Source organism: Argentina silus (genome assembly GCF_951799395.1).
Source record: "Argentina silus genome assembly, chromosome: 19".
In the NCBI taxonomy this organism is placed as follows: Eukaryota; Metazoa; Chordata; class Actinopteri; order Argentiniformes; family Argentinidae; genus Argentina; species Argentina silus.
In genome coordinates, this window is record NC_139673.1 from 10,653,837 (window position 1) to 10,678,014 (window position 24,178).

The 24,178-nt window shown below is 43.4% G+C and overlaps 1 protein-coding gene across 1 annotated transcript; it reads right to left on the bottom strand.

Moving 5' to 3' along the window:
* Positions 1–1,661: 1,661 nt before the first annotated feature.
* On the bottom strand, positions 1,662–20,455 carry irf8 (interferon regulatory factor 8). The gene is made up of 14 exons (XM_083691123.1): positions 20,139–20,455; positions 19,176–19,209; positions 17,760–17,842; positions 17,097–17,146; positions 13,340–13,414; positions 12,888–13,059; positions 5,394–5,570; positions 4,674–4,857; positions 4,324–4,418; positions 3,957–4,065; positions 3,337–3,384; positions 2,698–3,093; positions 2,332–2,447; positions 1,662–2,166 (listed from the first exon to the last, which is right to left on the bottom strand). Exons 1-14 carry the CDS (start codon positions 20,157–20,159, stop codon positions 1,975–1,977), a joined length of 1,752 nt encoding a protein of 583 aa, XP_083547249.1. The 5' UTR covers positions 20,160–20,455; the 3' UTR covers positions 1,662–1,974.
* Between the last annotated feature and the right edge of the window lie 3,723 nt (positions 20,456–24,178).

A 24,178-nucleotide genomic window follows, 5' to 3' on the forward strand; every position in this document is an offset into this window, starting at 1 on the left:
TCTGGAAAACATGTCTCCGGGCTTTGTGGCCTCTGCCCTCGGAGTAATTAAAGAAACTAACTTTCCAAAATGTGTAATCTAGAAATCGAATAAAGGCGTCACCTCATCTTCTCGATTTTAGTTTTTTCTGGTTGTGGTGTTCTGACGAGTTTCAGCTATGGTGTCAAACATTCTTCACATTGTGATTTGCGTGAAACTTAGTAGTGTGTTTTTCCAAATGTCTGTTTTTCAGTGAGCAATGTGATATTTTTGTAGACACTACAAAAGTACACTACACCCTCTGTGACCCAAGGTCACAAATACACTCACTGAACACTTTATTAGGAACACCTGTACACCTTCTCATGGTGGAGGTGGTGTAATGGTGTGGGGAATGTTTTCTTGGCACACTTTAGGCCCATTAATACCAATCAATCATCGCTTGAATGCCACAGCCTATTTGAGTATTGTTGCTAACCATGTGCATCCCTTCATGGCCACAATCTACCCATCTTCTAATGGCTACTACCAGCATGATAATGCACCATGTCACATGGCAAAAGTTGTCTCAAACTGGTTTCATGAATTCAGTGTTCTTCAGTGGCCTTCCCAGTCACCGGATCTGAGTTCAATAGAACACCTTTGGGATGTGGTAGAATTCACAGAGATTCACAGCTTGAAAAATGCACTTGAAAGATCTGCAGGAATTGCATGATGCAATCATGTCATCATGGACCAGAATCTCAAAGGAATGTTTCCAACATCTTGTGGAATCAATGCCACGACGAATTGAGGCTGTTTTGAGAGCAAAGAGAGGCCCTACCCAGTATTAGTATAGTGTTCCTAATAAAGTGCTCAGTGAGTGTATGATTCAATGGAAAATGAGAATGACAAGTTATTGGAATGCTAGATATTTATTATGTAAGTTCTTACAATGACAGTGAGAAAAATTCACAGAGTAAAACAGCCAGAAGCAATCCCAGATAGTAAAACCTATCTATCGAAAATAATCCAAGCAATCATTTTGGCTTTTACATTACTTATAAGGATACTATAAGCACAGTATTTACAGTCCAGCATAGAAAAATAAAACTGTTTACAGCATGTTCTATGCATCAAAATATGATGGTTATCTAATGTAGGCTACATGTTGTAATTATTCTGTGATTTCCCTTTGAAGTAAATGTATCTATAATTCACAAATATTCTTATTCCTATTACATATACCAATTCACATAGTCTTAAGTAAAAAAGTAAAGAATACATCCCAATTAACATCTCTTTATACCTTAATATGTTTTTTTTTTAGCATATCGTGTATGGAATATTGGATTGAATATCAATCCATTGTTTAACATTGAAAAATGTATTATAAAAACGGTACAGTAAATCTCACCAAGAAAAAATGTTTGATATAACACAAAAAAACAATCATCAATAGACATGCTACTTTTAACATAACATTCAAACTTTGGGTGGTATTCATTAAACATTACTGCTGTAGCAAATTCACCATCTGTTTGAGAACTGATTAAAATATCTATAGTCATAAAATTGGTATGTGCTTTATACTCTAATATATATATATATATATATATATATATATATATATATATATATATATATATAGATATAGATATAGATATAGATAATAAAACATAAACTATTTTTTTGTTTGAGAGAAGAGGTGGTGCATTTACTGAGATGATACATTTAATGAATACCCCCTTTGAAACCTTTACAGCACCGTTATAAAATCTGTTCCTCTCTTGGCACATGGTGCATCTGTAAACAGGCATGCTGAAGACAGCTCTGCTGCAGAGCTTTGGTTCCGATCTGTTTCACACTTTCAAATGCTCAAGTAGAAGTTGCCCCTAGACACAGATCTGGGATCAGTTTCTCTCTACTGTAACTTTAACCTTAAAACATGATCTGACCCTATATCAGTTTACTACGGTCAATTTGTACCCTGTTATGCTCTTATGTGGCCAGTGCTCAAGCGGTGATGGGCATGTTGTCCCTGTAGCAGGCTGTCCTCTGGGGGGCGCTGTAGCCACACAGGTCCTGGTAGATACGGGCCATCTGGTCGCTGGCCAGCTCGTCTGACATCTCCAGGTTGGGACTGGCGTACTGGGAGCGGCGAACGTTCACCGTCTCCAGCAGCTGCTGACATTTCATGGCAGTGATCTGAGAGGGAGAGAGGGTTACATTGTTTTTATGCTGTTTTCTTTTATGCCCATTATTTATGGTAAATGTAATGGTTGAATGAACTGGATTGTGGTGTGGAAAAACACAATTGCCAGTGGTCCAGGGATTTAAAAAAACTAACAAAACAAAAAACACTTTTCTCACCTGGACAATGATGAGTTTGCTCTTGGCGGTACTGAGGTCAGTGAGCTCCTCTCCGAAACACAGGGTGACAGTGGGGTCAGGGGCAGCGAACTGGCCCTCCTGGTACAGCTGGAGAGCTGGGACAAACAGAGCAAACACACAGGGGTTTACTTTGCAGACCTAGGATGCTTCATTATCAATTTGATGAAGATTAGTACTATTTTAACACAACAGGTCTGTACTCCATTTGTTGGTTGGTTTTAGGACTTAGTTAGTTAGTTAGTCTGCCAATATAGATATTAAAGTAAGAGCGCTGGCTTTGATAAAACATTGGCCTTTGGACAATCTATGAGAGCTTTATTTGACTTCTCTCCTGAAAAAGCTAACCTTGGAGGAACCTGGCTGTGTCAAAGATCTTGACCACCGCGTCCCTCTCCAGTTTGCAGGGCCCGGGGCTGTACTGGGGGCCTATTCCCCCCAGCCCGCTCCAGAACACACGGCTCTGGCACAGCCTCTTGATGAAGATGCCCTCTCGGTTGGCGCGGACCAGCACGCCCCTCTCCAGGTGGCCCAGGAGCTTCCGTGTGACATGGCGCTGGCGGTCGAGCTCAATGTGCTCGGAGGGGGGGAAGCGGACGGTCTGCAGGCTGTCAGCGCCGTAGAGGGCGCTGTGAGCCTGGGGCGGCTGACCTGGGGAGATACGGCAGCCTTCGGGGTGAGAGGTCACTATGGTATTCATCAGCTTCCCACCATAGTAGAAGCTGATGATCATCTGAGAGAAGGCTGGGGGCAAAGGGGAGAGAAGGCACTGAGTTAGCTACTGGTAGTGGATTAGGTGACTTCCCTGTATTATGTAAACAGACATTGGAATTCAGACATTGGAATGTGACATTGGAAAAGTGCTACATCAGTCCAATTATCATACTGGATTGTCTCCTATTCAAGCCTATAACTTTAGAAAGGCTAGCAAATATACAATAGTTCCTCCTTTATGAACATGAATTAAAACAAACAAACAAAACATACCTGCACCAAAAGAACCCATTGGTGAGGGGTCTTGATGCACCGGAAAGGCTGTAGATGAGTGTTGAAATAGATTAGCAAACAAAAAGATACAGTGACAATGTTTTGATCTCACTGGTGTTACGTGACACATATTTTTTACAGAGGAATTAGAATGCTGACAAATCTCATCATGGGCTCTCAGAAAGACTCCAAGAACTTAAATGACCGAGAAAAAGTCTCTGACCGTGCTACAATGTCATTATTTGTCATTTGTCATCAGAAAAAAAAAACTTCTTTTTTACCACAGCTGCCTGACCAAGAAAGAATCTCTTTAGTCAGCAAAGTGCTAAAGGAAATTAGTCAATCCTCCTCCCTCCCCCAAATAATGAATCAAGTAAACAACCTCCTTTTCGCATCCATAACGACAGGGTCATGTCACAGTGTTTTGCATTGGCGTAATTACGCAGTTAATTTAAAACAATAATGCTCAGCTCTCACCAAGGAGGGACTTACAGTCACTCAAAAGAGGACAGAATAATGCTGACCCGATACAGAAGCCATAAACAATACACACTGAAGGCATTATGACCTCTGAAAAAACATGCAGACAGACAGACAGACAGATAGACAGGCTCTCGTACCACTAATGCTGCCCTGGGGCCAGTACTCTGGACTGGGCTGCATCCTGCAACCGTCCTCCTGGGGCGAGTGGCTTCTCTTTATGATGGCCAGGTAGTCGTCACTGGAGGACTGCACACAGGGACACACTGCATCAGTCTCCCAACAACCACACACTGTCCATGCTTTAGAAAACACTGACAGAGAAGAGAGAGAGAGAGAGAACTTGACGGACAGAAAAAGGAAAAAGATTGAGGAGAAAAAAAAAAGGCAAAGAGAGGGGGGAAAAAAGTCAGCAAGGAAACAAAAACAGGGGAGGGTAGAAAAGGGGGGGAAAAAGAAGACAAATACAAAAAGGAGATAAAAGGTGAGAGAGGGACAGTGCCTCACCTCCTTGATGAGCTCCTCCAGGTCTGCGGAGCTGCAGTCCATATCAACCATGTCCCCGGAGGTCCCTGTCATGACTGCTGAGCTCCCCTTACAGACTGGCCAGGAGAAGGAGGACATGGCTGTTAGATGAACGTCATTTGCATAGCTAAACACTGGTCGTTATACATTGGGATGCCATGTCAAGGAACACTGCTGAAGAGCGGCTTGCAGCCAAAACGTTGAAGTGTGAGACGACATTTGCATCAGCGCAAGAGTGCGCGTCCAGCAATGTCCTTTCCTACGCTTTAGAATGTTCTGCCAGCCTGCACGTCATTCTAGAAACTTGATCTGTCAGGTAGGGTGGGACTCACTCTTCTGTTCCTCCTCGGGGACGATGCGGTACACCTTGTAGGGCTCCGAGATGTCCAGCTGAGACCTGTCTGTTACCTCCTCAAAGTCAGGGCTCTTATTGAGGGCACAGCGCAGTCTGGTCTTCCATGTGGCAGGCTCTGCCTTTTCCCCCTCCTTAAACTTGCCCTTAAACACAGCCCACGCCTGCCAGGAGAGAGCAAACACAAAGGCCATCAGACCTGCTGTGTATGTCTGGTAGTGTGGTTGAGTAGAATTTCTAAAAGCGATTAGAAACAACTACATTCAGGAACATGTATTGCTCTGCTTTGGAGGAGATTTTAAAACTGATTTATGGTCAAAACCTGACACTGTCATTACATTAATTTGACCTCATGCACATACACAGATGCTCAATTACAGTCTAATATAAAAGTTGTAGTGAGGCAATTTCACAACTTAGTTACATGTTATTGTTGCACCAATACATTTGGTAGCCTAGGCCTACCCACTTGGGCAAATATAAATAGCCTATGACTTTATTCATGTTATTCATTATATTCAAAAATATATATCTTTGATCGCGTTGAAGAAGGTGGAGAGATCTACTGATGATATCAACACAGACCGCAGGCCTATACTCTGTAACTGTAGCGCAACGCGGTGTAGCGTAAAATTGTAGAAGTCGTTTTTGGCACCTGCCTGCGTCTCTGTGTGTGCCATATGACCTACAGTAGACCTACCTTGAAAATAGACGCGTCTACCTCCTGGTTGTAATCCTGCTTTCCAGCGTGTTTCCAGGGGATGCGGAACATGGTGCGGGTGATCTCATCCTCCCACAGGAGCCCGGGGTACCCCGCACTGTTGATCTGCTCGATCAGCCACTGCTTCAGCCTCCGACCGCCCGGGTTGACCGACATCTGGAGAGAGAATGGTCATTGAAAATGTAAGCTACAGGTTACAGCTGCAGTGCACTAGACAGATATGTTTCTTGAATTTGTTATTTTTTTAATCATTAGGGCATCTAGCTGTATTCTCAGACATTCAGATTAGATTTCATATTGACATCGTTCAGTTTCAGTTAACATGAATATAACAATTGCTTATTGTTATGAATTTCAACATAACTCAACTTTCCCTATCATTTTGCCAACGCTAATAAAAACTGTTAGATTAAAAAATATATATAGAGAGAGTAATATGACTAGCCTACTGTATGTTGCATTTTACGAAAGCTTACCTTTTATGATTTAATTGCTATGTCCAATATTGTCCCTCCGATATCGTATAACTGTTCCTCGATAAGATGCATCAGCGTCAATAAACTCTACTCTACCCGTTTAACAGTTTATTATCTGTCTTTACATGAATGAACCATTGACTGCAATCCGATTGGACGATTCACTCTGATCCAATCAGCTTGGGGAATTTTTATTACGCCGCCCAATCCGGAAGTCTTGTTCTTCGAATTCATTGGCATTTACAAGAAATCGTGGTTAAAAAAAAAAATTAAGAAAAAAAAAAGCTTTTGCCAATGCCATAGTATACTTTGAACGAAGTAAATGACAGAGTATTATATAATCGCGGAGCGAGGACAATGAAGGGGATTTTTTTAACAACGTCATAAAATGAAAGGTCCGCCTAACAGCGAGCAATAATTATGTTATCATAGGCTACTTAAGACTACATAGAGGCCGACGCAGGCTCTGCCCTGCCGGGACAAATTACCATAATATCATTTTTAAATACTCTATTCTAATTCTATTCTCTATTCTAATTTCTTTAATATGTATTACATGCTATTCCATTTTATTCTACTCTGTTATGATCCGTAAGGTCCAGGTCCATTCTTCCAGGTTCTCACTTTTTTCTCCATTCCTCTTTTCTGACTGAACCCTCTGACTGAAACTTTGGACGTCACAGAGGCTATAACCAGAGCTCCCCAACTGTTCGGAGGCCTTATACCTAATACTACTCTTAGTTGATTGAGTATGATGAAAGACCCCCCAAAAAGAACATTTGATACAAAAGTAATACATAACTTTCAGTGGAACCTAGTAACACTGCATTTCTTTTTAAAATCCCCACAACCTGTCCCAAGTTCACTTTCATAACTGTACTGAGCGCTTTATGGTCAAGGTCCCTGTAGATAGTTTATGCCATTGATTAATGGTTAATGCAACTGATCTCAATCTCGAGAGGAGGGAGCTGAAAACACTGCTCCAGTTGGTCCTCAGACTTTTCGTGTCAGGAACTCAAACCTTTCATATAGAAACTGAAATAAGCGGATCATGTGGTGAAGGTCAGGTCACATATCCTGCTCTGTTTAGAGGATTTGAGATGGTGCTGTGGTTTAACTCACCTGCTGGATGTAGGTGGAGTTAGAACAGGGGTCTGTTTAGAGGATTTGAGATGGTGCTGTGGTTTAACTCACCTGCTGGATGTAGGTGGAGTTAGAACAGGGGTCTGTTTAGGGTAAACTGGGGTTGGGTGTGGCCAAGGCTGGATTATGGACTGGGCCAGTGGGGCTAGTGCCCCAGGGCCTCCAAGCCTCAGGCCGCGCGTGGCCCAAGACTTCTGAAGGAAGTTGAACACCAGGGCCCTTGTCTTATTTGTCATCGACAATATGTGAGAAACTCGCAAAAAACAATAGCAGGTGAGATTCGGGATTGCAAATATTTTTAAATAATTGTTGGCTCCACCCCAGACCTGTCACGTGGACCAATTGACGTTCATATTCCGGTTTGTTAACAGCAGCAGGAATGTGGTGGAGCGATTCCTGGGCTTTAAGCCAATTGAGAGCCACACTGGTAAAAGTTTAGCAGACTGTGTGACTTTGATGGAGGAGGGCCGAATTGAGGCCGCTGGACTGTGCTAAATTGGACACCTTAGTGATGGGTGTTCATGGCACATTTCTGGGACGTCATACTTGACCGGTTCCACGCTACAAGCATACACCTACAGAAAAGTGACATTGACATCTCTGTAGCAGCACAGCTTTTGTCTTCGTTGAGTGATTTTGTGGCGGGACAGCGAGACCAGTTTGAGGCTTTTGAAAGGGCAACCTTAAATGTGACAGGTGTCTCTCAGTCATATAAGCACGATCTGCAGTGAAGGCAGAATATAAAATGAGCTGCGGAGTAGTATGTGCCAAACACATGTCAATAGACCTTGTCAGACAGCTGGATAAGCAAGAAAGACACCAATATAGAAAAGACATGTGCCAGGACCATGACCCGGCCCTGGGTGTGGCATGGTCTCTGGTTCAGAGTGAGTTCTCACTGCAGAGACAGAAGGCTTACCTATAACCTAACCCTAGAATGACACAGCAATACATCTCTGACTGTCGCTCCATGTATTTTGCACGCACACACACAATGTTTCACAAGTTTGGTTATAATTGTCATTTCATTTGATGCTAGACGTACAGTACATCTATTGCTTGCCATTTTAACAACAGAATACTGCATTGGATTCATAAATAGGATTTATTAGCAGTTATACTTTTGGCAAACAATGAAAGTGAAAATCTTTATTTAAAAAATGGGCAGATAAATACACTATGATACAAGTGAATTTGTACCGCTAAACATTTGAACAGATATCTGAAAAACATTACTAAAAATAAGTTCTCCCTTATCCATTGGCATAATATTACAAAGCTCATAATTACTAGTAAACAGCCAAGATATGATCAAAACTAAAGTTCTCATAGAATAATTACGGTACATTTAGGAAGACCCCATATGGCTTTGGACTGTAGTGATCGTTCATTTGACTAATCGGGGTGAGGCAGTCATCTTATGGCTGTTATTTGAAAGCTTTAGCACATGCAGATACATTTGGATCAGCTTAAATGTGGAGAGAGGGCATCACATTAGGCCATCATGTTCATTCTGTCCTCTTATCCACTCAACATCATTCAAGTCCTGCATCTAACCAGCTACATGTACCTGTGCTCAAGCCTAACATGTTACCATGTTATAACTATTAATAATAATAACCAACATCCTTATGCACTATATCTCTCCATGTTCTGTTAAGTCTTAAATGGATGGTTCAAATTTTTTTCATATTTAGCTGAAATATGATCTTACCCTGAGTTGTCCTCATAGGCCAGTAGTGAAAGCTTCTCCAGTTGCTACTACAGCACTTAGCAGCCCCCTCTCCAATAGACAGGATTCCAACAGACCCGAAGTCAGCATAATTTCAATTACATGCCAAAATCTCCTCAGAGAAACTTCAAACAAATGTAACCGATGCTTACTTAGGGTAGGAATCTTGTCTATTTGAGAAGGTGCTACTAACTGTTAGCCTGTGCTGCGGTAGCAAGCATGACAGCTCAGGGTAAGATGATATTCACCTAAATGTGAAAACAGGCTGAACCATCCCTTTAATGTTAATGTATTTGGGTATTCAGTATTGAAGAGGGGTAAGTGGTGAGGTGTCATCGTACAGGTGGGCTGTAAGGTGTTCAGGTGTTCAGACTAAGGCTTCAGCGAGCATCAGTGCTCCTGATGTGGCTGTACTCAGATCAGTTTAGTGGTGGTGTTTGGGGAACAGGGGAGGTAGTGCAGTAGTGAGAGAGTCTATTGCCCAAATCCAAAACCACCACTAGCCCTTACCCCCTATGTACTTCTGTGCTCTGACAGGCTCGGACAGGTGTAAGTGATATGGCAGGAATTCCACCTAGCCTTTTTTTAGAGGGCAAGGTGGAGCTTATACCTATTGCATAGACATAAACAAATCACTTTTGTCTATCCAATCCTGTCAGATCTATTCAGGTGCTTTGCGGGTAGGGGGTACGGGCTACAGGTGGATATGAGACTGGGTTTTGATGTCCCCTGGCAGGCCAGAGCTGGAGGTTGGTGGGACCAGGGACCCGCGGCTCATCTGCTGCCCCCAGAGCCGTAGGCATTGTATGGCAGAGGGTAGACGCTGGAGGCCTGGTTCATCCAGCCCTGGTCCCCCCCCCTCCGCTGCTGCTCTTGCTGCTGCTGCTCTGTGAACTGGCTCAGCAGGGCTCCCACCTGCTCTTGGTCCTTAAAGGGGCTGGGACGGAAACTGGCCCGCAACCACGCCCGGTACTGGGGAGAGGACAAGACAGATAGAGAGAGTCAGTCTCGATAGCTTTGATTAGGGATATGTCAATTCAGTTCATTTCAGTATGATGTTCAATGGTCATTCCAGGGCCAGATGAGAGGGCAGTTGTTTGTCAAGAAGGCTTTATCCTGTCCTCTATTATTCCCAGTAGAAGGTGAAAGGTTTACAGAATCAATCTATCAGACCGTGTGGTTCTAAACAGACGGCTGTATGAGATGTGACCTATCTGGATTACGCTCCAAGTATCACATCCAAGCATAAAGAGAGGAAACACATGTATGAGTATAGACAGCACTTAAGACAACACAAAAAACTACTTTCTGAGCAAAAGCTGTAATACTTGTTTACTTATGGGCTTTCATTGGCCCATTTTCCATGCTTTTTAGTGGGGATACATGCCTAATTCCAAATAGTGAACTAGCTTCTACCCCCTAGGTATCTATATATAGATCTGAAAGGATTGCATTGGTCTAAACAAGATGGCTACATTCCACCTAACTCACCAGAGGAAAAGGTGTATATATTTTCATATCATTGATTGTCTATCTACTTGAATTGCCTTGCAGGGGTAAGGAGCTAGCAGTTTTATATGGAACAAGGCCTTCTCCTGGCTGGAGGCAGGGACTGGGAAACCCCTGGCAGGGGCCTAGCTCTGATGTCAGTGGGGCCCTATGGGGACAAGAGGGAGCTGAGGAAAAGGTGGGGAGAGCTGGGTGGGAATAAGAGCTCTACCAGGAATCTGCCTCCACTTCCGGCATCCGACTGATATTCCAGCTAACTCAATAGTCACAGGGGCTCTCTGGGATTCCCCTTACACCTGATGGAACTAACTTGGCCCACTGTGAGTGAAATGAACCAGTGCCAATTGAAATATAGTTAACATATTTGCACTAAGCCTCAGATTTATATATATATATATTATATAAAATATATGATATATATATATATATATATATATATATATTTTTTTTTTTTAATTTTTTTTAAGGCATCTAAAACTTGTGTGACTTGCCTGTGTGACTTGCTGTGTCTTGCCTTTCCAGTAAATCTGTAACCACGAAGGTAAACAAGAACAGGCCACTGAAATACAGATTTGAGGTTTCTAGAAAGAATCCAGGAAGTAAATCTAATAAAAAAAATTATGCAATATACCATATACTTTGCGAAATAGGAAGAACTGAAAGTGTCTCAGTAATACTCAAAATGATGCCCCTACATATCAGCATCTTTATGGATTTTAGTAAAGCTACATGAATATGAAGAGGAACATGGATAATGAGATGATACATGGCAGAGGAGAGTGACACATAGGACTGGATCCAATAAGAAACACTACAACTCATAGAAAAATCACTGGTTTGTGAAAACAAGACTCTCAAATATACCTCTGAACCCAAATCTAGTAGTTTCTTATCATCTCTTTCATGTCACTCTTTTCATGTCACAGTTTCTGAGCCTAATCGTTCTCAGTTGTGAAACCTGACATTGTTTTCCTGTAGTCAAATATTGTAGAATTGCAGTTTGTGATCAAAGCAACCACAGTGCAACTCCTTATTGTCCTGATGAGCATTACACTACCCATAACAGCACACATGAGACATGGATCCCCTCTGAAGTCCACCACATATAGATCTAGATGTGCAGTTTTAGTTATTTTGGCTCTGATTTACACACAAGGCATGGTGACTGATGTGTGTATTTGTCATGCTACCAGCAGACTGGGAAGACATGGAGTGACATTTAGAACAATAGAAGAGGACGCCACATTCCAGGTCGTTCCACTGGTCAGGCAAACAGGCTACATGTCTGTGTGTAGCCACTATTGTTATACAGGCTATATAGTATGGTAACACTTGTGTCTGCATATAAAACACTATATATAAATTGAAGTTTCAAATGGGTCTATAATTGTCATTAATCTTGCTTACTTAATACTTAAGTAAATAAAATAAAAAATCTAATTCCTCTAGACGTGGGAAAATCATGAAGAAATAAGCACTTTTCCCCTTCCCCTCCACAAAATCAGTGCCAGATCAACCAAACAATGAAAGCATAACAATATTTTTTTCTGTAAGTTCATGTTGCAAGCCACTGACAGTAAAGATAGTCACGTGATGAGCAGTACCAGGCTAATGCAACTTCAGCAAGCCCCTTCAGTTCCCCTTCTGTCACTAGCTAGAGTCCATCCCCTCCACACACAACAGCTCTGCAGGTCCACAAGTGTGTGTGTGTGTGTGTATCACACATCTCGTCACAGGTACAGTGATGTATGTTGAAGTAGTTGCCACAACAGGAAAGCAATTTTGTCACCCTGCGTGTTGAATGTGTGAATATGCACAAGGACATAAAAATAAAGTGATATCTACTGTAGCACACATACACACACACTTACTTTGAAACTAGTGTAAACTACAGGGTAAGGATAGTACCAATGAACTAACTGGTGGCTCAAAAGAGAGTTGTAGAAGTGTTGATATGAGTGTTGATATGAGTTAACTGCCTTAACATAGACACAATAACAACACATACATTTGGTTGAATACACCCATGTTGTTAACACACAGGTCGACAGTAACCCAAACTGGTGTCAACAGTTAGATTCATTACACTGGCTTGAAGGAGTAGAGATGTTAGGAGCTGATAACCCACCAGGGCATAAGATCAAACATCAGACATTGATAAGAATATTTACACCAAGGTGGTGTGAAGTCTTGAAAGGTCCATTTACTATAAACCAAGAAGTATGTGCTCCCAATTTGCTATCAGTGACAGTCATGGAGAAACACCTCCTTCGCTAAAGTGAAAGTAACCTCCTGTAACCTGACAGGAGAAGGGGCTGCAGGGCTGGATAACAGACACATACCAACTGTATGACACAGGCTGACTGTGTGTGTGAGTGGGAGTTCAGCAGTTTGCCTTCCGAGTAAGTGTTAGAAGACTGATGTCATTGTTGAGCGTAGTTGACAAACCATTCAAGTATAAAATGTGTACACTGGGTGCATGAAACATGGGTGTTTCTATAGGAAGGTGTTGTTCGAGACCAGGTGAGTTGAGGGAAGAGGAGTTTAACTAATGAAGATGAATATAAGTGAGTGAGGTTGTGGAGGCATCTCATAACTATAACAAGTGTTTACCTCTGAGACTTGGGTCATCTGGTACTCCTGCAGTTGCTGCTGGAAGCCGTAGTTTGGGCCTACGAAGGAGCGCACTGCCTTGACTGCAGACAGACACTCCTCCCAGCTGTAGGTGGTGACGGTCATCAGGTAGGCCACCACCATGGTTGTGCTACGGGACACACCTGCCAGGCTGCAGAAAGGAGGGGGGAGTGGGTGAGGGGTGTGCTGGGGGAGTGCATGCACAGCATGGTCAGGTGTGGCCATTGGACAGATGTAGTCAGGCACAGGGAGCTACCAGGTGTGGTCAGTGGCCAGGTGTGTTACACAGCCAGGCATTAGTAATGTTCCAAATATGGTCGCTGGTGTGGTTGACAGGTCATAGTTGACATAAGTCATTCCCTACGGTTAATGTTACCGTCCACCAGTAAGACAGTATTGTGTTGAGGGCTCCTGGGGGACGTTGTACGTACCAGTGCACCAGACAGGCTCCCCCGTTCAGACGACTCTCGTGGATAAAGCTGATGCATTCTTTGAAATGCTGTGACCTGGCGAGACAAAACAGCACACTGAGACACGAGTGACCGTAGGAAAGAATCTGTCACGTTGTTTTTATTATGCACTACTTTTTACTGCTGCACGGCGATTTAGTGTGTCATTTTATAAACTGTAGTGTTCAATATTGGAGAAGAGAGATGTTGCAGAGTACTGTAACTGTGTTTATGGTAAATGAATGCAGGGGCAGAGTGAATTGAACATGAGGTGTAACGGTAGAGCGTGTTCTTGATGGTTCATGTTAGGAGGTGGATTTTCTCGTTAAAGGTGAGACAAGAGCCATAAATAGACTTCAAATGAGGTTCTATGGGATGTGAAAACGCTCAGAGAGAACTGAAACTTTAAAATGGTGTAAAGCCCTCTGGATTCTATCACTACACCTCGCCCCCGGCACGGTGTGTTTGTCTCCTATCGGTTTCATCTCTGTCACGGCTGGGTACAAGTCTGATGCTACAGAGATACCAATCAAAACTCCACAGGTATCTGCTATCTACACCCAAACACAACAGCGGGAAGTCCAGGAGGAGGAGGAGGAGGAGGAGGGGGAGGAAGGAGGAGGACAGGAAAGGAAAGGAAAGGAGAGTAGCTTGTTCTCAGGGAGAACGTGGTGGTGGTGGTGGATACAGTAACAGGTCTGTTTCTCCTGGTCTACAGGCCTGAGAGGGGGTTTTATGAGAAGTCATGGGTACTGTACTGCACTGGATGTCCTTCCTTTCAGATGGTTCATCAGCTGCTTTCCTTCTGATGACATTCTGATATAGAGTACAATCTACATGGTAGATCTGGTAGAAGTGGACGATGGCGGCAGGGAAAGCTCGTCTGAGAGAGAGCCACGGTTCTCTCATCCTATTTGTTTAGGTTTTGTCTGGTTTGGTTTTACGACGACAATGCTGCCTTGATCCCATTCTAGGATCTAGTGGGAAAAAAAACTCTATAACAACAGCAACAAAACACTTAATGTGCTGAATGAATCATGTGATTAGTGCCTAATTCTAATGACAGGGTTTATACAGCCCCCATGGTGTACACTAGTACCGTAACGCTAAGTATACCCTAACCACTGGATCCCTATGTTTGGATGTTGCAGTATGAATCTATCACCCCCGATCCAAGGGCTATGAGGAAACACTGCTGGTGAATTGCACAATAGGAGAACCATATGGTTGGATAGCATTGTCCTCTTGAGAGCAAAGGCTGGTTACCCAACGCCTCAACAGACTGGGGCAAAAATAGATGGATCACCACTTTTTTTCTTTCTTTCTTTTTTTTTCCCCCTCCTCACTGGGATCCAAACTCTTAGAGAAAGAGCACCTCAGCACATTTCTCTGTCTCTGGTCCACTGGTTTCCGCCTATGCAGAAATTCATCATGTGGTGATTATTTGCGGTTTTAACCGGCTGATCTCAAGAATCGGAATCTTATTCGCAGAGCAGGCGTCGTGGCAACGTGTATGTTTAGTACTTTCAAATGAAAGTTTATAGCTTTAAAGCACTCAGCTGAGGATGGAGACCACATTAGGGAACGGCTAGATCGGGGCTAATTCTATGAGTGCTTCATCAAGGTAGCTACTTAGGTAGCGATTTGACTATATTTTAAGAAACCTCACTAGAGTTGAGGGTCAGTTTCCTACCAAAGCACCTAGACATATTCAGAGATAAGAGACCGAGAGAGAGATAGAGAGGCTCCAGGCCCCCCCCATCCATGACATGCTGATCTGGCCTGACAGCGGGGGAGACGGGGATGGAGACGTGATGAAACCAGCGTGGAGACCGTTGGCCCTGAGACCGTTGCCCCCCCAGCCCAGGGATTGTGACAGAGGGTTTATTATAGGCCTGGGTGACCGAGGCCCGGGCGGATGTCACAGCTCAGCTTCCTTCCTCTGCTGCCTGCCTGTAGGCCAGTTGATTGCGACAGTGGGGGGGTCCAGAGCCTCCAAAGCCAACAACAGCCCTCCTCACCCCCCCACCATCAGTAACCTCCAACCAAACCCCCCACCCTCTTTCCTACCCCAACCCTCTCTTCTCCCCTCCCCTCCCCTCTCCAGCCAGTGAGCCTGTCCTCATGGATGGTCACAGGGATCCACATACAATGATTCAATTACACACAAACGTCATTCTCAGAACTCAGAAATCTAAGTGTCCACTCCACTCCCTGATCTGATGAGAGACGGGCAGGGTGTTTCTGTCCAGGCATGAGAAGGACAGGACAGGGTCAAACTGACCACCCTCACTGCTACTGTATGTAACCACATATGGCTCCACAATGTGATACCAACATTATTACCAGTAAATAAGGTGGAAACTGAACAATAACTCAATGGACCATACGGCTACAGCCACAACAGGGATATAGCTGGCTTTCTAATAAAGACTCATGACACATGTTATAACTAATGCCTTTAGTTGATAGTCATCTCTCATAATGTTCTCCAACTCAACACACACACACACACACACGCACGCACATGCAAGTTGTAGATGCAAACACACTCACACTAACCAAATACAGTCAGGCAGATTGTTCAGATCCGACAGCTACTTTCAGAGGGAGAAAAAAGATCTTTGATCTGCCCTCTTATCAACAGACATGATAACAGACAGACACACACACACACACACACACACACACACACACAAATAACCGAGTTGAAGTGGTAAACTCACTCTTGTTATGACACTCATTTGGTTTGTTTCCAGCTGAGGACATAAGCTACTGCCTATCACACACACACACGCTGAGGGAAACCCACTTGAGTGTTTCAGGGACTCTACCCTCTGCTGTAAAATTAACTTGGAGAGACATCACAGGGTTAGCATGTGATACTAGGGGGAACTACTTTCCTTCACAAATGACCACTGTACAGTCAAGTGTACAAAGAGACTGCTTTCAATTACAATAGCAATACAGTCTGAGAGCTAGTGACATGATTCTTGCCTTTACACTCTTTTTTTGTCTCCTGTGGATTCAACAACAAGTTAGAGGCTTTATACATTTAGCCCATGTATGTTTGCTGCCTGTTTGACCATGGTAACCATTGTTGACTGACGCTATTTAGAGAGGGATAAATGTTTTGGTCTGCTGTAATGACACACAAGAGTTTGGTATCTCTCTTTTGAGGCAGCCTCTGTTTGTGAGATCATCTGACTATAGCGTTGGTGGTGGTGGTGGGGCTATATTAAAAAGAGCCATTTAAAAATACTGAACCCTCTGCTCACCATTTCCTGATACGAGAGCCAGACAAGCCAAACATTGTGTGCATTTCTCCTTTACTTCACTGGCCTTAGATTATATTTTGTGTCAGACTTTGGTGTTGTAGACTGTTTTGGGTCTCTGTCTCAATCTTTGAGCTGAACTTATTTAACACTCAATAGAACAGATACAATAGAACCCTTAGAAGACTCTCAGTTATTGTGCCTTCAAATGGAAAAGATAATCGACAACATAAGGTGACTAATCTTCTTTTCCTGCTTGTGTGTCACACCCTGGAGCCACAAACTGGAGAATAACGTTAGACCGGTGTTGCTGAAACATTACATGAGTCATGTCTTGTTTGCAGGGAAAGAAAAGTGTCGTCCTGAGGAGTGCCCAGTGGGGTACCATGGCTTTGGTGTTTTATGGATGTGTTTGTCAGTGTGTGTGTGTGTGTGTGTGTTTACAATACGTAAATACAACTCACAGGTTTTGACTGGATGCGTCAGCTGCATGAATACACAGGTAGGTCATGTCCTGTGAGAGGTAAACAGAGAAATGCACAGGTCTGAGATGTTGCAGAAACCCAGAACAGGGTTCAGGCCTAGAGTCTGTAAACACAGCACATCCCTTCTCTTCAGCCAGGCTGTCAGAGTACAGACCATGTATGTCCTTCACATGATACCCAGAGATTTATTGTACATTTTACCACTGTTTGAAGGGGTACATGTAAACCACAAGTTACCACATACACGTTACAATAAAATAAAATGTAGATTCCATGTCAGTATTGTACACCTGACCATAACTAATATATAATATGTCTCAGTTGAACTAGAGTGCCATTCTGTGAGGCTAAAGCTGTTTAATAATATTGTCAAGTAGCCAACCATAGTTAACAGCCACTGATTTTCACAGTTGTCTTATTGAACTGTTTGACATTGCTACCCCCAGGTGGTTACATGAGTGCATTACAAAATCAATGTTCTATCACAATACCAATTATCTTTCCCACCAGACTTGCACAGCAATTAGCCTGGGAGCAAGGCTAAAATAGCAGTGAACAAAATCAGGGAAATGCACTGAAGAAAAAAAAAAAAAAAGATTTCTTCTAAACAGGTCCTGCGTCCTCTATGGCTGCTCCACTCACCTCCAGCACGGGCTTGGCATTGTTGTACACAGACAGGATGTGGGTGATGCCATTCTGAGACAGACTCTCTCTGTTCTCTGAGTCTGGAGAGGGAGGAAGAGATGGAGGTAGAGAGAGAGGGAGGGAAAGAGAGAGAGAGAGACAATCTTTCCTGTCAAAGATTCTTCTCAATGAATTTCAATGACACCCACAGTGGTGACAAACATGCCATCAATCGAATGGTGTTTGGAGTTTGGCCTGTGTGTGTTAGTAGTTATTGGGTTCAGCTATGATGACTCAAAAGATGAGAATTTACAGGAACACATTGTGCGCAGAAAAGAGATACAGCATACCGCAAAATAGGAAGGATCGCTGAGGAACTGAAGCCCGGTCCTCAGTTTTAAGCTGAACTACCAGCAGTGGAAAAGTACTAGAGATAGCCAATCTAATGAACTCGCTCAGCCCCCCTCTTGCTCTCTGTCTTATTCTATGGGCAGCCAGTGGCCTCCCGAGGTGAAAGTGTTTACCATGCGTTATGAGTTATGGGAATAACATCAGCCTAAGCCAAAGCAAATCCTTCTGAGGACAGAGACAAGAGGCCCTGATCGAGCAGCTGAACTGATCTGACAACTGTAATACTAATGCATCATGTAACTTAATAATCAACCGGAATCACTATCCCTGTGTGTGTGTGTGTGTGTGTGTGTGTGTGTGTGTGTGCGTGCGCGCGTGTGCGCATGCAATTATTTGGCTGTGTCACTTGGAGCTATTTTCAGTCTTTGACCAGTGCTTGGACCATCATGTGATGCCATCATCAGAGTAGCTAAAATTAGAGCAGGGCAGATGTCACATTAAGCTGGTAGAGAAGAGCTGGGCTGAGGAGCCGACATATTGCACAATATTGTGAATAATGCATGGCATGCTTGTGTCAGAAGTCCCGTTATGTTCAAGATAAATCATCAACAACTGTGACTACGAGAGAGAGAGAGAGAGAGAGAGAGAAGGGGCAAATGTTAAATATGAGTACTGCACAGTGTAATTACAAAATTGTTGTAGCATTGCATGGTGTCATATGTCATCCTATGACATGGATTACTTGATTGAGCTATATAGCCCTCTGCTACCTCCCTTTGACAGGTGACCACAGGTGACCCAACATGTGGTTGCATGCATCATTTGACATGGTTTGTCTCTTCACTGACAACACACACACACACACAATGGTGCCACTTCATCTGACGTCATCCATAACTAGAGAGAGTGACTCAGTCAGGTTGTAGTCTAAGCAAAGCATCTGCGTTGGATTCAATCCAGCTGTGGTCTAGCTAATGTTTTACTGTATTAGAGTTAGTGTTATTGCTCCTTCGCTGTAATGCCTGACTCTGCTACAAACAAACCTACACGAGATGATGAGTTTAAAGTAAATCTGGTTCTCACCTCGTATATTCCCCAGGTAGAGCCCATCCACAACCTGTGAGGAGGTAGACATGTTTTAGAGGGATAGACAATCATCACACAGAGCACCACAGCCTACTGTATTGTACAGCCTCAGTCCTGCTCCTCTTCTACGGCCCTGGGAAGCATGCCGGTCTGGTGTCATTTGGGGACAGATAGGGCAGGAACCGCTGCAAACTCAAGCCATATAAGGCCCATCAGCAGCCAGGCCCCCCAGGACCTGCAGTGAGGAGCACTGACCCAACTAGGATGCCTGATGCCTAACACTGTGGCATTACAGCCAAATCCTCCAAATAGGAGCTTGTCTGGCCATGACAAACTTTACTCTGCATTGTTTTCCATCTAAACTTAAACACCATTAGTGGTTCAAGTGGGCTGGTGCTGACTCAGCGCTGATTTTCTATTGCTTGAGTACAGTGCACCTCTTGAATACCGGCTATACTTTATCAGGCTACAGTACAAATCTAATTGAGTAGCAGCACCTTTTCCATTCCACTTCACGCACTGTGTGCCATCACTGTAGGACATAAGATTCAGATAAACCTAAAGCTCATCTCATACCACTGGTGCACCGTGCAAGAGTTCAATAACAATGCAAACAGGACACCTTTAAATTCGACAAGAAAAATGAGCATAAAAAAACATTAACCCACGGAAATAGAATACTTAAATGTCACTTAAGTCATACGATATGTAGGAATTTGGTGCTACAATATAAACCGATTATCATATTTAATAGCAAAAGATTGTTTTCCATATTCATGTAAATATTGGAGCGAATAGCGCGATGTGAAATAGGAAGGTCATTGGGCAGAATCTTTCTGTGTGTATTTATTTACAGTAATGTCTATGAAACAATCCGCCCCATTGGAAGCTTGCTCACTTTCGCTACAAAATAACACTGAAAGGCATCTCAACAGATACATTAGGAACATCAAAACATACCTTGTTCATTCCATTTCCCATGATTTTGAAGACGACAAGATTACGATTTGAATGCTACGTTGTACAATGTGTTATGCCATATAGTTCAGTATTATGTGTAACAAAGAATAGGACTACACGGACGGAGTTTTAAACAGACGATCAAAGGTGCGACTGGTTGCGAAATAGTCGGTTGGTCAGGAGAGCACTTGGTTCAATCAATGAGAACAATAGAGTGGACTTTTATTGTTATTCCTACATCGCTTTAAAAATCGAACGCCATAATGCTCGATCCTTGTTCTCGCTCTACAATTATTCTCTTCCGGATTTTTTTTCTGCCTGAAAAATGATTGCAGTCCAACAGCAGTCTGGGACGCAGAGCTCGTCAACGCGGGTTTTCATGACATCAGAATGTAAAGATTAACTCGTAGAGTACAACAGACTCTGAACAGTCGAAATGTGATTCACATTTCACTTATCGCTTCAAAAGAATAACATTTTAGAATTTTTGTAATCCGACAGTTAACCAACCGTAATCCAAGCTAGTTAAATGTAGTCAGTGGGTCATTTCGTGTGAAAATAGTAAAGACCGAATGATGCATCTGTCGGCAAAATGTGGAAAAATACATTTTAATATGGAGAAATCATTAAAAAAATAATCATAAATTCAATCCATCAAGGACTCAATTTTTCAACATTTATTAATCCAGGTCTCATTGTCATTTGGATAAAACACTTACATTAAGGTGCACATTATAAAGGCTTCATACATATTGTACAAGTAGTTTATAAATGGTTGATTTATTTGTTTATGAAATATTTATAAACCATTAACAAGCAGTTAGAACTCATTAGTTCAGATTGTTCCGATAGCCGGTTGGTGCTTGCCAAATACTGTAGTGACCTTTGTTGCACACAGTTATTAATACTTTAAAACTGCTTGTTAATGGTTTATAAAGGATATAAAAACAAAATCAATAGTTCATGCACTAGTTATACATCATTTATAAACTTTTTATAAAGGGCACCTTTAATGTAAAGTGTTACCAAAAATCTTTCATAAGAGACTTCCATTCCAACAATCAGCAGTGAATACAAGCAAATCATCTAAAACATCTACACTGAAAAGTGTGGAACAATTTTATTTTAAATTTTTATCGCAGTTAAATATAAAAATCGCCAATTTCTTATTAAGCTAATTACACTGCATTATATATGCACCAGTTTTATGAGGCAAGGTAGGCCTATCTAGTACATTGGGCGATCAGCGTTAGCCTAGTCATGGCTTTGTTATGTCTACCATTGAAAATGCCGTTTGACCACCGATTTTTGTGCCATTTCGTATGTCTGCTCACCGTGCCAATATCTACACATCTCCTAAATATTCTAACAATTAGTTCAGCCGTTTTAGTTTACCAGGTACCTTAAAAAATTTGCATAAAAATTAAGAAATTACTCTAGTCAGACCTCCAAGCCTCGCGGCCCAAGACTTCTGAAGGAAGTTGAACGCCAGGGCCCTCAGTGCGCACAGCACAAGCTTATAGCGTGAGCTAACCACTAGGGCCTCCCAGACCCCTCAGCACTTACAATGTGAGGGCCCCCAGGCCCCTTGGTGTTTAAAGAGTGAGCTGACCACTAGGGCCCCTGAGCCCCTCGGCACCTACAGTGTGAGGGTCCCTGGGCCCCTCCGTGCTTAAAGCATGAGCTGACCACTAGGGTCCCCGGGCCCTGCAGCGCTTACACTGTGAGGCCTCTCGGTGCTTAAAACGTGAGCTGACCACTAGGGCCCCCGGGCCCATGGGTGCTTACATTGAACGTAACACCTGGGCCCCTTGGTACATACAGTACATGCTTAAAACGAGAGCCTCTCAGAGAGTACAGTGCTTCTGTACATCTGAGCCACCGGTCGGCACGCTACAATATGCTGTGATATGACAATATTCACCAACAAGTCAGTTCATTCTGCATAACAGGACAGTTTGAAGGGCGTCATATTATGGCAAGCCGCTCGTTAATTGACTTACAGTAAGTAGCTTTCCCTTTATTTTAGCTAGCTGCCCATTTCCTTAACTAGCTACATCCACCTTAATATGGATCACAAACATTGGAATAGTGGTGCTTCCAAAAGAAAAGCCAAAAAAGAAAAGGAGGCAAGAGAGGCAGTTTTGCTTCAAAGTGTTCCACTCATTGCCAACTTCTTTCAAAAACCCTCTGGTAGTAATAATAATGACAGCAGCACTATTGTCAGCTGTGAGGAAGGAACTAGCACTAGTTCAGTTTCCAGTAGTGTTGTGAAGAGGAGCAGTCCCCTTCCAAAACCACAGTGAAAAATACCCAGCTTCAGTCCGAGAGAGTGCTTGGTGGAAAGGTTTCTAGACAGTGGCTACTGTACTCACCCTCAACAGGTTCTGTGTGCTGTTTTGCATGCAAACTGTTCTCCAGCAAGCTCAGTGACTGGAAGCACTGTGAAAGAATAGGGTAACATGAAAAGAGTGCAGAACACAGATCATGCATGCTTGCCTTGCACCAGCGGACAAAGGGCAGTGCTATAGATGCAGATCTCATGCAGCAACTTGATGGGGAACATTCAAGATTCAAAGTGTTTATTATCATATGCACAGTAGAAAACATGTTTCCCTGTACAATGAAATTCTTGCTTTGCTGTCCGCAGAATGCCAACCAATGTAAAATGTACAATACTAAAAAATATACAATATATACTAAACAAAATGTACAAGATAACAAAATTTAAGGCAGCATGTGATAATAAAAAAAGCAATAATAATAAAACAGTGCAAATGTAAACAGTGCAATTATGCATGTGCAAACTGAAAATTTGACAGTCGGGTTCAGTTATATAAGGTAGTACAGTTATATGAGGTAGTCCATGATTATAATCTCCTATGCGTTGTTTAGGAGCCTGATGGCAGTGGGAAAGAAGGAGTTCTTTAGTCTGGTGGTCCTGCATTTAACACTTCTGTACCTCCGGCCTGAGGGTAGAAGTGTGAACAGTCCGTGCTGGGGGTGGGTGGGGTCCTTGAGGATGGAGGCGGCTCTCCTGTGGACTCTGCGGTGGTAGATGCTCTGCAGAGAGGGCAGTGGAGTCCTGGTGATTTTCTCAGCGGTCTTCACCACTCTCTGCAGGCGTCTGCGGTACATAGCAGTAGTGCTGCCGTACCACACAGTGATACAGCTGGTTAGGATGCTCTCAACAATGCAGCTGTGGAAGTTGCTGAGGATCTTGGGCGACATGCCAAACTTCCTCAGCCTCCTCAGAAAGTACAGCCGCTGTTGGGCCTTCTTAACCAGCTGTGTGGTGTTCAGTGTCCAGGTGAGGTCCTCGCTGATGTGGACGCCCAGGTATTTGAAGCTGCTCACTCTCTCTACTTCGAGTTCCCGGATGTACAGTGGCCGATGAGGTCCCCTCTTCTTCCTCATGTCCACTATCATCTCCTTTGTCTTGTCCGTATTGAGGGTGAGGTTGTTGTCCTCACACCATGCTACCAGACTGGCCACCTCCCTCCTGTAAGCCGCTTCGTCCCCGCCAGTGATGCATCCTATCACTGCGGTGTCGTCCGCAAACTTTAGGATGATGTTGTCCTTGTGGGAGGCGATACAGTCGTGGGTGAACAGGGGTGTAGAGGATGGGGCTGAGGACGCATCCCTGTGGAGTGCCAACATTTGTAATAATGCTGGCTGAAGTCCTATTACCAATCCTGACAGACTGGGGCCTGCCAGTCAGAAAGTCTAGGAGCCAGTCACAGAGGGTGGGGTGCAGGCCAAGTGTGGACATTTTGTGGATGAGTCTGTGGGGGATGACCGTATTAAAAGCGGAGCTGTAGTCTACAAAGAGCGTCCTGATGTAGGAGTCTTTGTTTTCTAGGTGGGAGAGGGAATACTGGAGGACAGCAGCAATAGCGTCTGAGGTGGACCTGTTGGGCCGGCAGGCATACTGCGGGGGGTCCGGTATGCTGCTCTTAATGTGTGCCAGTACCACTCTCTCAAAACACTTCATGATGATTGGAGTGAGTGCTACTGGCCTGTAATCATTCAGGCAGGCA

Bases quoted from the DNA above. Each gene is read 5' to 3' on its own strand.
- irf8 (XM_083691123.1), bottom strand. From the start codon at position 20,159: ATGGGAAATGGAATGAACAAG. The intron at 4,419-4,673 runs GTGAGTCCCACC...TCTCCTGGCCAG, and splicing joins CCCCGAGGAGGAACAGAAGA to TCTGTAAGGGGAGCTCAGCA. The intron at 3,094-3,336 runs GTATGTTTTGTT...CTTTGCCCCCAG, and splicing joins AATGGGTTCTTTTGGTGCAG to CCTTCTCTCAGATGATCATC.